Genomic DNA, 17,465 nt, shown 5'->3' with positions numbered 1-17,465 from the left:
GTCTGCACACATTCTGTGAGCAGTGTCTAGTAAAGCTGGTTACGAAAACTCGATCTCTAAAGTGTCCAGAATGTCAGCAGAAATATCGGCTTCCTGTTGGAGGAGTGCCAGCGATAAAAGGCAACTTTTTTATGAGCAGTCTTGTTGAGGTATTCGGCAACGACTTATGCAGGTAGCTGAGATCAGCTGTGATGGTTGCCAAGAGAATACAGCAAAACACAGGTGTATGGAGTGCAAACAATACTTTTGCCGTAGTTGTACCAAGGTACATAGAAATGTTCTTCTCACTCGGAGGCACAAACTTATGACCATTGAAGAATATGAAACATCGAAATCAACAAGTCCAGTAACACTGCGAGCAGTGGATATTGCAGTGACCACAACCAGAATGAACTCAAATTCTACTGTGAAACCTGTCAGGTACCTGTCTGTTCAGATTGTATTATAGTCAAACATCGCTTACCAGAACATGTACACAGAGAGTTGAAAGACGCAGCAGATGAGTATCGTATAGAATTGAAAGCCATGGTTGACAAACTGAAAGTGAAAGAACAGGAAGCTGAAAAGAACAAAACCCTGGCTAAGCAGATACACAGTGATCTTACAGAGCAGTGCAGCAGAGAGGAAACAAAGGTGAGAATGAAAGCAGAAGAAATCATCAAGAAAATAAAGAGAGAAGAGCAGAGACTAATAGATGAACTGAACACAAAATGAAATTAAACATGCAGCAGTTGAAGTTGATGAGATGGAATTAAAACATGGTAACATTAAGAGTACATGCAGTTACATTGAAATGCTGATGCATCATGGGAATGCCGCTCAACTTCTCCCACAAAGGGTGATGCTGGAAATCGTATCAAGCAACTACTAACCTCAGAATCTGAACCCCACATGCAACATGATGAAGTTGTATTCACATCTGGTTGTGACTTTAATGAACACGGAATTCTGGGAATTCTTAGAGCTGATGTTTGTACATCAAAGTGCACTGTTGACAACATTCCAAACAACTTGTGAAAGGTGATTCTGCACACCTACTGGTAACAACCAGAGATTCCATGGGAAATCAAGTAGTCCCAAATCAACCAGTGAAAGCTAAGGTAAGAAAACCACATGAATCATGGGAAGACATCAATGTCTTGGACAACAAAGATGGTACACACAAAGTTACTGTCTTTGGACAAGTGGATGGAAAATGCAAAGTTACCATGACTGTGGGAGATCAACCAATACCAGGCTGTCCTGTCATCATACCTGTAGTAAACAGATCGATTACGACCATTGGCAGTGAAGGAATTGGTGAGGGTCAGTACAATGCCCCCTTGAGTGTAGCAATAAACAAAAATGGAGAGATTGTCGCTGCTGATACTGATAATGAGAGATTACAAATGACCACAAGAGATGGCACATTTGAGAAAATTTTGAACTTTCCGCAATTTGAAATGCCTTTCTCACCATATGACATAGCTGTATGTAATGACAATGAATACTATAGTTTAGATAACAACAATAAGCAAGTAGTTGTCAGTGATGAAGACGGAAATGTCATCAGAAACTTTGGACAAACTGAGTTGACAGATCCATATGGCATAGCTATCAGCCCTTTAGATGATAATGTCTATGTAACAGAGCATTGTGATGATTGTGTCAGGATTTATACAAAACATGGTAAATACCTTAGGTCATTTGGGTCAGCTGGTAACAGCGAAGTGGCATTCAATGGGCCCTGGGGTGTAGTTGTAGGAAGTAATGGAGTTGCATTTGTAGCAGACAGATACAACAATTGTATCCATGTATTCAATAAAGATGACAAGTATTTGTATTCTTTTGAATGTAAGAGTAAAGCTGGTGAGTTACTACTCCCAATGGGAATAACAATTGAAAATGATAAGTACATTTATGTGACTGCTACTACAGATGATGATTCAGAGGATGGTTTGATACTTAAGTTTAGGAGAGGTGGTAAGTTTGTTTGTCGCAATGACAGTGATAGCGATAGGCTAGGTCATCCCAGTGGTATTGCACTGACAGATGATGTACCTAGCAGGGTGGTTGTTGCTGATAGAGGCAACCACTGCATCAAAGTGTTTGTACAATGATACAAAAATATCAGATGCAGGCAACTTTGTGTAAGATGTTGACTGCAGTTACACATTGTTAGAAGTTTCACATGGTAAAATTAATTATGTGGAAACAGTCACTCTTCATTTCAAAAGTAAATTCACTTCTGGAAAAATCCTGTAGATTTCCTGAAAGAGATCACAAAAAAAACTATTTACAACACTGGAAATTTCAACATCTTTCTCACTCATGTTTGTTAAGATTTTTTCCTTCTTATGTAACAATTTTGTGCTAAATGAAATATAATAAAACTAAGTACATACAGGTAGGAATTGATATGTAAGATTTCAACTACCGGTACATATTTACCGCTATGCATCAATACCATGACAAGAGCTGAGTCAAATTTACATTCTAAATAACTATCAATGTTCTCATATTCATATCATTATCCGTGCGTATAGTTTAATTCATTACTTTTTGATGAGGTGACTCTACACAGATTACACTAAGTGCATGATATATGAGCACAATAAACATCATATCATTAAATCAGATCACATCATCAGATTATCAGATGACATCTTACTGAGATCTGCTTACACATCCTATAGGTTGAATTCAAATTGGTCCAATTATCTACAAAGCATATTGAACTCTTACAGTGGGTGTGATATATGGTCTTCTATTGCAATATTAATTCCACAGTCAATAATGTATATGATAGTTTATGTGAAATTTATGAACAAACATGGCTCATAAACATTCATAATGATACAAGGAAGTGTGGAATGCAGAGGAATAAGCTCTAAACTTACAGACTATTTAAGACAAATTTTGAAATTGAAAGTCACTTGTTAGATATAAAATATTTTACCTATAGGAAGTGGCTAACAAAGCTAAGAATTTCGGATCACAACCTTCAAATAGAATTGGGTAGAAGGTCAATTCCGAAAGTTCTTGCGAATGAAAGATTCTGCAAATATTGTAAGTCTTTAGCTGAGGATTAATTTCACTTTGTAATAGAAAGTCCATAACAAAGAACTTATCGAGACATTTTATTTTCATCCACAAGTTTGTATTATCCTGGCTTTCTTGATTTGAATGACAGAGAAAAGTTCATGTATATCTTTACTCACAAAGATAAACTACCTCTTGCCAATTTATTTCTTGTACTTTAGTTCCTCCCCCAGCAGCAGCTTCATCCAGTGTTTGCTGAGTTTTGTAATTTATTGCCTTGCCACACTCCCTGAGTGTGTTGTTGAGCAATAAAGTAAAGTAAAGTATTAAATCAGATTTCTTTCTTATGGCCTTTGTTCATCATGTGTAACATGACATAGTGTGATCAAGTTGTATGATGTATTGTGAGAGAGTGTGATGCAGGTACAGACATTGTGTGTATCACAGCATAATGTACCGGTAATGTGGTGAAAAAAACATGTCAAACAGATGTTGAAGTTGTATTGTGTAAAGTAGCTCTCGTCAATGTTAAGATGTTATAATGTTAACTTTTCAAAAGTCTTTGCATCAGTTGAGACAGACTAAATGTCAATTTCTGATCAGGCAAATGTTTGGCAAGGGGAGCCCTATTCTCATATTGAAAAACTACTTTGAATGCTGTCCTACCAAACAAAACGTCAGAATGAAGGGAATCAAAATGGCCAATGACATACTGGGTAGGTCCAGGTATCCACTGCCACTTGGAACCCTGGGAAAGCCAAAAGTGGAATCAAAGAGACCAATAATCACCTTGTTTACTACAGAATATATTGCAGCCGTAAACTAGTATCATGGCCCCTAGCAATAGGTGACACCCTGTCCTGTATATGGTGACGTCACCATAAACATATTTTACAGAATATTTATGTATTTAATATGTATTCAGGGAAAGTCCATGTGAAAATGAATAGTTTATATTTCTCATTCATCATGTTTTAATATTAAAACTTATAATATTAAATGAAGTCAAGACACTTTAGTCTTGTGCATATATTTCCAAAGACAGATTTTATGCAGTTATGGGGTTATATATCAACTAGTACAGCTACATAACATGATGTGGCTTTCTCCTGAAATACCAGGTCTGCATTTAACATCTAGCTAACACATGCAGCTTGCCTCGCCTTTCCAAAGGCAGCAACGAAACAATAATTTTCATTCTGCTAACAGTGTTTATGGCATGCCTTCATAGATTTGCCAAAAAATAGTTTTGCAAAGAATATCTCTATGTACTATGTGCACATTAAGCCTCATGACTCGACTGGAACTGCGATGCGTCATTACTGAGCTGTTAAAATGATGGACAGTATCCTCATTTGATTCTTGGGAATAGCTAATTACACTTGCATTCGTATATACCATACTCATACGAATGAACACATGGTAGAGAATTGCCTGTCTTTCCAAGGATACATTTGTACTGCAGCGTTTAGGTCTCAAAATTAAAATTACATGCAAGAACCAACATCAACCATTCGATTTGAAAATTTATAATTTCTCATTTGCATGACCATATGGTCTATTTATGTAAGATATATATAGAGCATGAGCTCTGGCCCTAGCACGAGTTATCATAACATCTCTGTCACGTGTCTCTGAAAGTTTACCATAGGTCTGTCTATCCTAAGTTAAGTAGCCAAACCAGTGCTGACAGATAAGCTGTATTCCCAATAATCACTTTGAATATTTTTATTTGGCTACATGAAGTGACTCCAGAAAACTCCCCAGAAAATTGTGTCAACACTGAAAAAATTTACCCTTGAAAACTCCAGAGAAATTTGTGACAACTCTTGAAAAATTTTACGCCAAACAATCACTTTTGTGGAGCAGAGTGTCAGATGATGTTGTCATCAATATGGTATCTTGACATCCAGTAGTGGAGTAGGCTACTAGTTACTATTTGTACATTCTCTCCATGATACAATGTTGTCGACAGGGATTAAAAGCAATTTACACATGGTACTCAATTTTACTGCAAAGTCTGCTTAACTTGATCAATTAAACGTGCCAAAAATATGTGTTCTTACCATGTCAGTATTCTTCTTAACAAACCGGTTTTGAAATAAGAAATTTACCAAACATCTGAATTGGGATATGAACTATCACAAAGTATTACACAGATTTGAAAATAAATCTTAAAGAGGTCATGATCAGTCACTCTTTTTTATCTTCATTATTCATTTCCACTACACCAAATCTTTAACATTGTGTGTTTTCAAAACAGAAATTTGACAATGTGCGTGGCACATAATTTTTTAATTTTTTCTTCTGATACAACATGCTGTGTTACGACATGCAGATTTTAACATTATGTATTGCCAATATCAATGGTGAAGTACAAATAGGCAAAAGTTGGTTCTGGAGTGTACCATGTACAATCCTGACAATCTGTGGTACATTTCTGCTAACTGATATGCCAATTTGTATTACCAAGTGCCAGAGTAGGCCAAGGTTTTGAAGCATTTTAAATACATTGTAATATAAAAAATAACAATACTTTTGACATTGGTTTGTAAGCTATTAGGTAAGCTTCCCTCTCATAAGCTCAAATACTTTTCTGAAGGCTAAAAATTTGTCTTACAGTAATATGAGCTGGATAAAATCAAATGCACTCTGTATCTCTGTACGATATACAGTGAATCTCGAAAAATATCATGGGAGCATTACTTTTTCTTATCATATTTCTTGTCCACGACGGACTACCTACAACATAAGCTATATGAAGAAAATGACATTTTTTTTTCACTTTTGAACTGTGACGAGTCATTCACCTTAGGGCTGACGATTGATGCAAGTGCATTATTGCAATGCTATATATGAATACGAGTGTTTCATTCATGACAGATCTACGACTGTTGGTGCATATTCGCCACTCTCAAAGTCGTCAAAGTCCCATTGAAACTTATTTGTTAGGCTCTGCTTTAGCTTGCGACCTCGCGACTTCAAGTGGTGCGTTGCTTCGGAGTCGTCCAGATTGCGAAAAAAATCAGCGAGACACGATGTGAGAAAATTGTTTCTTGTCACGATGTCAACAAAGAAGTCCTTGGGTATCTCAGCGAGTTGGAAGTATATTGTGGTCATGAAGGCATGGTACAGATCGCCGTGCTTGTCAATCGCGTCTTCGCAGCTGCACAGAAGGTGAAACAGATGCTTCCAGTGTTCGAAGGAGTCGTACACTTGACCAAGGAGGAAACAAACAAACGCAAACTGAAGCTCTCCAATCACACCAAATACATTGTCATTATAGTGCGTCTTCACAAGTGTTTCTAAAGCATAACTTGAGTCCATGCTGTATTTGGTTATTTCGGCTGGGTTTGCGCCGCTCGGATATTTCTTCGGTATTTCTGAAAAGTGAATCTGAGTGTCCGGATTGGTGTGCATTTGTGGCAATTTGTCCTCCATCGACGCATCATCTGCGACACTGGCATGAATTTCTGCCCTCTGTTGGGTAGTGCGAGACTCCTTGTCACACAGCAGCTCTGTAGCTGATGTAATCTTGCCACTGTTTGGCACCAGAGCCTTCATCAGTGGTTCCGTTATCCGGTTAGTCAGTGAAACCCAACGTTTCAAACTTTCGTACGGGTACGGGCCAAGATAACGATCCATTTCTTCACGGTTGCATTCATAGCGGTGCATTTCATCATCTGTTGGTGTGTAGTCACTAATATCTTCCTGTCTAGGGTCCCACTTTTTCACAAGAATCTCACGCTGTTTAAAGTTGTAGAAAAATCCACTCCGGGGAGCAGTTTCCTGCAATTTGCTGACAGCGCTGTAATAGACAAAGTGTATCCCTGGCGGTATCATTTTCACCCCTCTGAACTTTGACCCGACAGTCCATGAATTGTAATCCATGCCAAACTCGGTGCCTTCAGGAACATTCAAAAACACCAGAATAGCGCCCTCTTCAAACAGTTTCTTAGCTGTGTTGGGATCCATTTCAGATGCACCCTCCATGTCTGTTTCTGTCTTACTGTGTTTTGATGCTGATGCCATGATTATGCTTGGTTAGCTGTCTGAATATAAATAAAATAAATAAATAAATAAATAAACAAACAGAAGAACATCACTGAGTGAGCAAAGTCAGATATCAGAACAGTGAATTTTGATCAGCAGTAGAACAAACTATAACCTTTTTGAAAGGAAAAGGGATAAGAGATACAGTAGTACATGTCTACAACAAGTAGATATATCTGCTTGAGCTGTGCCTGGACAGTTTCTAACTGGATGATGGCCTATGTTTCTGTCTTGTGATCTTACTTTGCCATGGAAAAGAACTGGGGTACCTTAAAATTTGGAGGTGAAGTTGTGAGTGACTTTCTGAAGCTGCCGGGGGCAGTACCCTGTATTAACAACAACTGTTGTGTACTATGGTTCACAGAGGAAGATGGTAGCACCCTGTCGTGGGAGACATGGGTAAAAAACAATCAAAAAAGCCTGGTATGATGTTACGGGTACCCGTAATACCAATATGATAACAGTTGTAGACTTACTAGTAATAATGTCGATGTCAATGACAGCTGGTAAATGCATTCGTTTCAGAAATTATCCCCAAATTACCATAAATGTATGAATTACGCAAATGTTTAAAGCCAGCACAAATGTAATTTTCCCAAACCATACCGTTATCTACACGACATATACATGTAATGCCATACAGCGTCTCTGTATTTTGCTTTTCAGACTCTGTACTTTTGAAGAAAGTCTAATTCAACATTGATTTCACCCAATCTTTTACATACACATGCAAAAAGGCATCTTTTACATAAACATATGTACAAAGGTTAGCATTGTTCTCCTTCATTCCTTCTGACTGGTTAAGACATTACATTATGTGAGACTAACTACTTGCATAGCATAGGTTATGGTAGATGAATCTGTCAGACACCAGTATATTGATGAGTATATATTTGCACTCATAATCTCATACTTGTAGAATTATGAGTACTTACACAATACACGTGTTGGAGTATATTTCATGCTCATAAGCTGGCTGGTTGAGACATGGGAAACGTTTCCCTTTATGCCGTATATGTAAAAGATCAAATCATATGTGTGGTACTGGTTGCCCCTTACTGATTTGTGATACAACAACCATCAATCTTACATTTAGAACAAGCTGTTGCCTTTACATATATATATATGTCCATAAAGGGGTCGTCTGACTTTGTGACTTTTAGTTTGAAAACAAGGTATTTCATGCACAATATTTAGATGCATCATGCATCATGTCAACATTGCTTCCACAAACATGTTTTAATTTTCATCAATCGCCAACCCTACGTTGGCTAACGTGTTACATAGGTCGTATGAGTCCCATACGATAGGTCGTATGAGTCCCATACGATAGGTCGCATGAGTCCCATACGACTTTTGAGCAAGTAAGTTCTGATGACCTCTCCCTTTCAAGGGCCTGTATCTGTAACTTTTGATGATTTTTTCACTATTTTTGTTTCATGTCAATTAAAAGTTTTTATTCTACTCTTAAAATCATGTTAAAACTAGCTGCTATTTAGCCTGTCAACACAGTGTATATACACATGTAGAATGCAATGTTACTGTTTATAATTGAACTCTTCCTTGACCAGCATTCACTTGTAGACGATAATACTGTTTCACATTTACAGGCTGAGTACTGTGTAACATGCTTTGGTAATAGAAAAAGAAAATATGGTTGCAATTAAAAGCAAATTAGTGAAAAGCAAGTTACACCTAAATGCACACAAAGTACATAAAACATGATATTCGGTCAAAAAATGCTGTATTGGTATAGTTTCTCTAATATCTATGGTTTGGACAAAGTCTATTCTTGCATGGATAAAGGCAGAGGGGTAGAAACCGGTACTTGCACATACATGTGTGAGTGCAGTAGTATAATGTTACTGAGCACATCCCTCCACAAAATTTTGTGGAGGACCGTGGTCAGCACAGTCCCTGGGCTGAGCATAAACACACTTTTGGTAGTTTAGTCATAGTCCCTCCACTTTGGACAGTGGTTACATAATTTGGACAGTTACATAAGTTTAAATCAAGTCCCTGAACCCACGGAGGGGCTGTAGTATTGTAGTTTGTACACTACAGAAGTCACTGGCGCAATCACGAAGACGGGAGCTTCGTCGCCATCCGAACCCTAGGCCCCTGTAACTCCCGGACACATGCGGTTTTCTGCACTTATGGGGTATGAAATAGGCCTACAACTTGCATGACAAGTTGTTCAAAACTCGTTGAAAATACAATATACGGTCACCATTACCTTTTCACTGAGAGATCGCTACATTCATTTCATAACATATCGAAGATTGTAAAGTCCGTGACCTTCTCAGAACGCTCGGCTTGGGTAGGTTCTTGTGACGACGCGAAAACGTTTCTCTAACGTGTGCAGGTAGGATAGATGCCTAGTGAGTCACAGACAGGAAGTGGCAAGCCAAGCGCTGTAAGAGTGCGCCATCTAACGGTGATATTGTGCACAGATTTTTCAAAGTGTTGTTTGATGTTTCAGATCTTGTGCTATATCAACGAAAAGCTACATCTCCTTTTCATATCTCCGGGGATTATATGATTTAGGTGGAAACATTGCAATTTTCGATAGATGAACTTCTCGATTTAACATTCAGCTGGCGTTGGGCAGGGGCGCTGAGTTACGGGCAAGTCCTGGAGCGTGGACCCGGGAGCGTGGAGGCAAGTTTGGAGTTCACGCATGGTTTTTTTCACAAAGCCCGTATGAGGGCGTACTCAGTGACGTCACAGGGATCGGACAGAGCTAGAGAAAACCCTCCAGTGGAGTGTTATCGGTTCATCTGTTCATAGCTCACCCACATCGTTCTGATTCAGTGATTGTACTGGTGCCGTAAACTGTCAACTTATCTACGTTCAGTCGGTCGGCTATTTCCCAGACCAAATGAATATAGGAATTTATATATATTGAGGTAAGTAATCTACCGCATATTAAGTTAAAGAAGTTAACCGGTTTTCGTCACTTTCGGCATAACATTTGAAAGTAATCGTCCGTCCAACTCGTTGTAGAGTGAATTAATTTAAAACAATGTTTAAACATTTTGCAAGTATGCAAATCTTTTAACTTGCCCGTTTACTTAATAATGAAAAGGCGTTTCCGTCAAAGTAAAACAATAGTGATATTAGTCGCAATCGAACCGGTCCAGCTGTTTTCAGGCAGTTGTGTCCAAATTCTCACTCACGCGGATTTTGCTGTTCGTTCACGGTTCACATGTCAGTTGAACGGTCACTGGACGAACGGTGGTTGGTTCATTGTGTTTACATCGTAATCTCAGGGATCTTATCTCTATCTGGTAAACAATCCCGCGCCATTTCTGGTAAAGCCCTGGACGAAATCCCTGCGAAACTGTCAAGTAGCTCTGACTTTTTTTTTGGGGGGGGGGGCAGCCGCACAGTAAAAATCCTTACATGAAATATTTCCACATAGAAATTTGCTGTGCTCGCGATAGCCTTCACCAGAACCGACTCCAGTTCAACCTCACACAGCATGAGTCATTACAGCGACCTTGTGAGTACGTACGTACACACCGACGACGAGCAGAAACCCCACGCATCGGTTTTGTTAAAAAAGCATGAGTGTGTACATCCACGCATTTTACATCCATGATCCACGTCAAGACTTACTGCGAGGAAGTGTCATAGACGTGTTGTGTTTGACCACTTGAAAATCCGGTCGAAAATCCCTTCCTTGTGCTTGTTCCATCACAAATGTTGCAAAATGTATGGGCATGTTTTCTGAAGCCCTAAATGTTGCTCCCTTTCAAATTGCTATAGTTTTATATTTCCTTCAAAAAGGAAAAATCATACATCTAGTGATCTACCGTTTCCGATGGACGCTAAAGATACATTTTTAACATCTTAGGATCATAATACCATCCGGTGTTTACGTTCGCGTCAAAATGTTTACGTTCCCATCAAGTGTGATGCCTCTCCAACATGTTTATTTATCCACCTCCCTCTACATTCCAATCTTCCTGGGGACATTTTGGGTCAGGAAGTTTTCCAACTCGTACTCGCCTGCAATTATAATTTCTAAAACCACCTGGCATTTCAAAATCCACCTAAAATGGTCCAGAGCATGTTGTTGTCAGTGTTACTTGCCGACACCATCATGACGATAACACTTCCACAACTTTTTACTAGAGGTGAGCATTTCTTGGTTTGTTAAAAGAGCCAACAGTTGATAGGGGCAGGGATCTTATCAGCTTTATCTCTGTGTAAATTGACTCACTATGCACAACTTTCAAAGGAGAATAAACTACTTAGACTGTAGAAAAAATCAATATCAACAAATGTGAGAACCAGGGATTGAGGACTGCCCCTTTCAAAGTCACAAGAGATCTGTACAGTATAGCAGAAGCACAAACTCTGCACAAAATGAAATAAGCTCCGTAGTTGCTGTGTTTCAATGTAATAACACAAAAATCACATTTTAAATACATCAAATGCATTTCCTCAGACTTAAAATAGCAATACACACTTGGTGAAAAATAAAATCATCAGTAATTTCACTAATTAGGTCAATTACTGAATTGAATTGGACCAAGATATAACGAGCTGATTATTTAATTAGATTAATGAGTATTCTTTTGATGTCTAATTTGTCACGTTAATTAGATACAGCTTATTAATTACAACAGCAGTGAATGTAATCACATTTTATATTTCATGCTGACCTAATAATTGTGGATGTTGGTTTCAATAATTGATACATCCAGACCTTCAATGTCACATACAGCAAAGTATAATGGCAGCCAGTTTTAAGTCTCTGTGTCTATCAAGGCTATTTCCACAAAACATGGTATTTTGAGGCGTTGTCGCTTTGTTTATCTCACTTACAAGATTGATGAATTTGTGAAGTCATAGCAGAGATAAAACAAGTTCAGATGAAAAATAAGTGAATCTAACAGCAGTTTCACTAAATTTATCTCACGTTGTATTGAAACGTACTACAGAGTATTAACCTTGGAAAGGTTAAGGATTGAATAGACGGCATTGATCTGTGATGATGACCTTGCAGGTGCTACATACAGTAGTGCCTGTCAGATAGGTTCTTTGTAAATTGTAGTCCATACACGTGTAAATAGTTGTGGTTTTGTCAGTTTAGCAATGGATGTACTGTGATCCACCTACTCTGACCTTCACTGTGTGTGGATGTCAGTCTGTGTGGGTGGACTTGGGAACTCACAGGTGGTACTAGATTATATGGACAATGGTTTCAATACATTTAAATTCCTTTTATATGGCAAATTAAAGCATTTACAAGAAGGAGATACTAGTATAGCGTATGGTGTTGCCAATGTGGTATACACACAGAAATTGAAAATACTTTACTATAAGACAAATGTACGACTTGAAGTGAGTTCCAGTAGTTGAGATACACTTGTGTCTTCTTGTAGCAAACTGACCAACTTCTAAGGTACCTGTACATCCATCTTGTTATAGCAAGTTGCAAATAAACCATATATGCACTATAGACTATCTTACGAGTATGCACAGTGGAAGAACTTGGTCTTGTCAGTTCAAAGCCATGATCATGGTCACATTCTACCATACGTTCGTATTTCTGTAAATGTACTGCCTTGATAATTAAAACATGACAAACCAGAAGGTGATTCAGTGTTTTAGTAAAGCCAGTAAATGTAACTTGGGTTCCCCAGTCAATGCAATCAGATTAGAGGACAGCAGAAATTTACTTAGGTTCACAAATCATTTACCAAATGTTCCCTGACCATAGCCAAAAGACTGACTTTTATCTAGGAACTGTTTGTATTTTTCCCAAACTACCGGGTAACAGATGACAGATATATCTTTTATTTTGACATGGTTGTGACAAATTCTGATATCATTGATTATAATGTCAGCTGTATGCTCACACTGAGATTCGGATTCTGTAAGAAAATGTTCATTTGAATTGTTCTTGTTTTGAATCAAATGTGGGATGTCCTATGCAAATATTTAGAGATGGTAATATTTACCCCTGTTACAGTACATGCAGTAAATGTTTGTTAACGTGTATCTGTCTTGGTTTTGAACAATGGAGTCATGGTTTCTCAACCTGGAAAGCATTAGACTAAAAAATGAAGACAGACTGAAGGAATTCTTGTGGCTGTAGATTAGCGTTTTATACAACTTGTTGACATTTCAGTCAGCTCACCAGAGATCCTCTTGAAATGCATGGAGATTTGTAAAGGAGGTCAGGATGTTTGCACTTGGATGTGACACTTGAAAGCTGCTAGGGTGTGACTGTGCTGTATGGGAAATTGTCAGATAAAATGAAAATACTATGTACTTCAGTGATTTTAAAGTGTCTTTTCATTTAATTCAAAGCATAGTGCATGTGTATTGATTGTTAAACACAGCTAAAGTATTACTAAAGCCATAGACACTGGAGTCTTTCACTTTACTCCACTGTCTATGCTCAATTTGTATGGTGTCAACTCTTTGAACACATGTAGCGGTATGTGTAATAATAGCTTGGTGTTCAAAGACTTGAATCTTCACATTTCTTGTATCTATTGAAACCCCAAAACCCTAAACAAAGTAGAGAAAATCAAATAATTGACAAGGTATGATATAATAACCAAGCCAGTTTATTTAAAATTAATGGTAACCTTTATGTCCCAAGTGTCAACCACTTCCTTGGGTAAATTCTCGATATCATATACAGGCTGCATCTATTGGAATACATTACCTAAACAAATTAAAACAAAAACCACTAGAAGTTTGTTCAGACACTCCCTTTCAAGTCTCCTCATACACGGTTAGTGTTTTACATGACGAAGAGTTATATTCAACTTTACAAATATGTATATCATAGATATATAAATATATATATTTCACTATACATTTTGTTTTTTGGTGTTTTTTTTTTTTTTTTGTTTTTTTTTTTTATTTTACATATTTTCTACTTATTCGTAATGTATTTTATGTAGTTGTTCTTATTTACTTAGTTAGTTACTTAGCACTTTCAAGTCTACTTTTACACGATTGTTTTTTTGTTTGTTTTTTTTTTTTAAGTGATTCGATGAAGAGTTATATTCAACTTTACATATATGTATATCATATTTAAATATATATATTTTATATACGTTTTTTTTTTCTCTCTTATCGTTTTCTTTTTTACGCATTTACTTACTCGTAATGTATCTATTTAGTTATAATTTATTTATGTAGTTGTTCTTTTATTCACTTAGTTACTTTGTTAGTCCCCACGGACACCGTCCGGGGGGACTTATAGGTTTGGTCATGTCCGTGCGTGCGTCCGTGCGTGCGTGTGTGCGTCCGTGCGTCCGTCCGTTCACGCAGATATCTCAGAGACGCCTGGAGCGATTCGTTCAAACTTGGTATAAGGATAGTACCCTACCTCATACAGATGCACATCGATTTGTTTCACAATGCAATCAAATTTGGCCGTGTTAGAGGACTTTTTAGTTTTCACCTCCATAGACTCCCATGTATAAGGCAGTCCATAGACTCCATGTATAAGGCAGTCCATAGACTCCCATGTATAAGGCAGTCCATAGACTCCCATGTATAAGGCAGTCCATAGACTCCCATGTATAAGGAAGTCCATAGACTCCCATGTATAAGGCAGTCCATAGACTCCCATGTATAAGGCAGTCCATAGACTCCCATGTATAAGGCCAAAAAAATAAAAATTTGTTTCTCATCGTATTCATATTGCAAAAAGGATGCAGTTACACAGTTTTTAGTCCCCAAAGATAAAGTCAAGGGGCTTTTAGATTGGGTCATGTCCGTCCATGAGTCCATCCATGAGTCCATCCGTTCACGCAGATATCTCAGACACTTTGACAAAATGTCACGTGACCTTGGTGACCTTTGACCTCGAATATACATATTTGTCCATAACTCAGTAACCACAAGTCCTAAACCTTTCATATATGGTATGATGGGACACCCTATGACACCACATATTGTACCTCATTAATTATGTGCATATCTAATTTTGAGTGAGCCAATAGAGCTAGAGGTCTGATTTTTTGTATATATGGATAACTTAGCAATAAATTTTTTTGACAAAATGTCACGTGACCTCGGTGACCTTTGACCTCAAATATACATATTTGTGCATAACTCAGTAACCACAAGTGCTACACCCTTCATATTTGGTATGATGGGACCCCTTATGACGCCACATATTGTACCTCATTAATTATGTGCATATCTAATTTTGAGCAAGCAAATAGAGCTAGAGGTCTGATTTTTGGTATATAGGGATAACTTAGCACTACAATTTTTTTGACAAAATGTCACGTGACCTCGGTGACCTTTGACCTCAAATATACATATTTGTCCATAACTCAGGAACCACAAGTGGTACACTAGTCCAGTCAAAATAGGGTTAGACCCACCACAAATTGCAACAGAATTTTTTCTTCAGAATGCATTTTGGAGAGGTACCCAGAACAACATATCAAAAGTTTACTCGAATCTACCTTGGGGAAATATGTCTAATTTGCATAAATCAAATATGGCTGCCAGCCGTCCTACAAAATAACATAATTGGCCATATATCACATGTTAAACAAGCTATTTCAGTGATTTCAAAGTCTGACACTACTTATTTGGCACGGGGGATCATTTTGGAGATATAATGTTGTGTATAGGTACTTCGTTAATTTGCATAATTCCAATATGGCGGTTAACATTCCTAAAAAATACATTTTTGGTCCTATAGCACGTATTATACAAGCTATTTCAGTAATTTTTAAGTGAAAAGTATATTTCTTTGGCATGGACAAACAATTTTGGATGTACAATATTGTACACAGGCACTTCGTTAATTTGCATAAATCCAATATGGCGGCCAACATTTATACAAAGTACATTTGAGGTCATATACCACGCATTAAATAAGCTATTTCAGTGATTTTAAAATTTAAATATATTTCTTGGACATGAAAAAACACTTTTGGCGTTTCGTTGCTTTGAAAGATGGTTTGACAATTTGCATACATTAAATATGGCTGCCAAATTAATGCCCCATTGCTTAATAGTTTTTAATATAAATAAGGTTCTTGTATAGTTTATAGCACTAGGAACCTATCAAAAAGAAACTTTTAAGTCCTTGGACATTTGTGTTTAATTAAAATGGTGGTTTTTCTATATATATATAACGACTATTAAGGATTGTTAACCGTCTGAATGATATTTTTCTGAATAACATTGAATTCACCTGTATACGACATTATTTGTAAGTTGTATGGGTGTTTAACACTATAGAGTGTTAAAACACGTAATCTGTTATGTTTAATGTAAAGAAGAGACATTTATATAAAAGAATTTAAGTTTTTAATGAAGACTGAACCTCCTTCTTATGGACGAGTTCATCTGGAAGTACATCTGGAAAAATGACACTTTTGTGTATTATGTCACTTAAACAAACGGTCTGATAGTAATTGTGTTTGCTCATTTTATATGAAGTCAGGGCATTTGGTTGGATTGAGAGTTCAAGTTATTTCTGAGTGTATTGTTTGTATCATAATTAGTTGTTTTGAGAAGAGATTCTTTAAACTTTTTCTTAAATTCAAACCACTTTTCAGTCAGGGCTTCTTTGATTCTCTTAGTTCCGATGTATGGACTCCATTGTTGTGAAAAATAGACTCTCTTCTTCGGTTTCATTTGCTACTTTTCGTTCCACTTGCCTTCTTGCTTTACGCACTTTTTCTCCGATGATATGTTCTAGTTTCCGCTTTTCGTTGTGTCGGTCTTGTCCGTTTTTCACTACAGTATGTCACGTTCTGTGTAAAGTCATTTCTGTTTTTTCATGTTCTAATGTTTCCAAATGTTTCACTTTTAATGAAGCCCTTCAATGTTGCCGTAGAGTGACATGGTTTTCTGTGTTTTAACTGGATTGCATTAGTTGCTTTTGTGTATTTCGCTGCCGAGAATTTTCTTTGTTGTGTCGGTGACCTTTATAATAGACAATTAGACCCGAATATGTTATTTCTTGATAAGAGTTTCAACCGAAAATTTAACAGTTGGTGCATTTTGTTGAAGATGTTCGATTTAAATTCATTGAGCTTGTGTTGCATTCGAATAAAGAAATATTCCATCTCAGAATGTCAGCAAAAAGATATTTGTTACCCATGTTGCTGTATTATTCCTATTTCTGTATCGTGAAATGCAATATCAGCAATATCCAGTGAAGCTGGAGATCCCATACAGCACCGTCCCAAATATTTTTTTCAGAATTCATTGTTAAATTCAAACCTGTTGTCTCTATAATTTATTTCTAGCATGGCTGGCATACATTTTTTGTGGTTTTCCGATCACGCAATCGTTTCGTAACGTTTCCAGATTTAATGCCCTGTTGACTGAGTCAAATGCTTCGTTATGTGATGAACTAGTACTTCCATTTACTCTCTGTC

At 37.3% G+C, this 17,465-nt stretch overlaps 2 protein-coding genes and 1 pseudogene across 4 annotated transcripts in view; 2 read left to right on the top strand and 1 right to left on the bottom strand.

The window, feature by feature from the left end:
* The first annotated feature begins 1,058 nt into the window (after nucleotides 1-1,058).
* Nucleotides 1,059-2,099, top strand: LOC139125740 (tripartite motif-containing protein 2-like). Its single transcript, XM_070691838.1, has one exon. It carries the CDS (start codon nucleotides 1,059-1,061, stop codon nucleotides 2,097-2,099), a length of 1,041 nt encoding a protein of 346 aa, XP_070547939.1.
* Nucleotides 2,100-4,089: 1,990 nt separating this feature from the next.
* Nucleotides 4,090-9,450, bottom strand: LOC139125692 (protein AAR2 homolog pseudogene; annotated as a pseudogene).
* Nucleotides 9,451-9,798: 348 nt separating this feature from the next.
* LOC139125691 (pleckstrin homology-like domain family B member 1) overlaps nucleotides 9,799-17,465 on the top strand; it is an 81,850-nt gene continuing 74,183 nt past the window's right edge. For all 3 annotated transcript variants that reach the window (XM_070691792.1, XM_070691793.1, XM_070691790.1), the window contains exon 1: nucleotides 9,799-9,983. The gene's annotated coding sequence lies outside the window, so the exon portion shown is untranslated. The remainder of the gene's footprint in view (nucleotides 9,984-17,465) is intronic.

Source organism: Ptychodera flava (genome assembly GCF_041260155.1).
Source record: "Ptychodera flava strain L36383 chromosome 3 unlocalized genomic scaffold, AS_Pfla_20210202 Scaffold_26__1_contigs__length_13983176_pilon, whole genome shotgun sequence".
In the NCBI taxonomy this organism is placed as follows: Eukaryota; Metazoa; Hemichordata; class Enteropneusta; family Ptychoderidae; genus Ptychodera; species Ptychodera flava.
This window is presented reverse-complemented; position numbering and strand designations above follow the sequence as displayed.

Coding starts and splice junctions, on each gene's coding strand:
- LOC139125740 (XM_070691838.1), top strand. CDS start 1,059: ATGGGAAATCAAGTAGTCCCAAATCAACCAGTGAAAGCTAAGGTAAGA.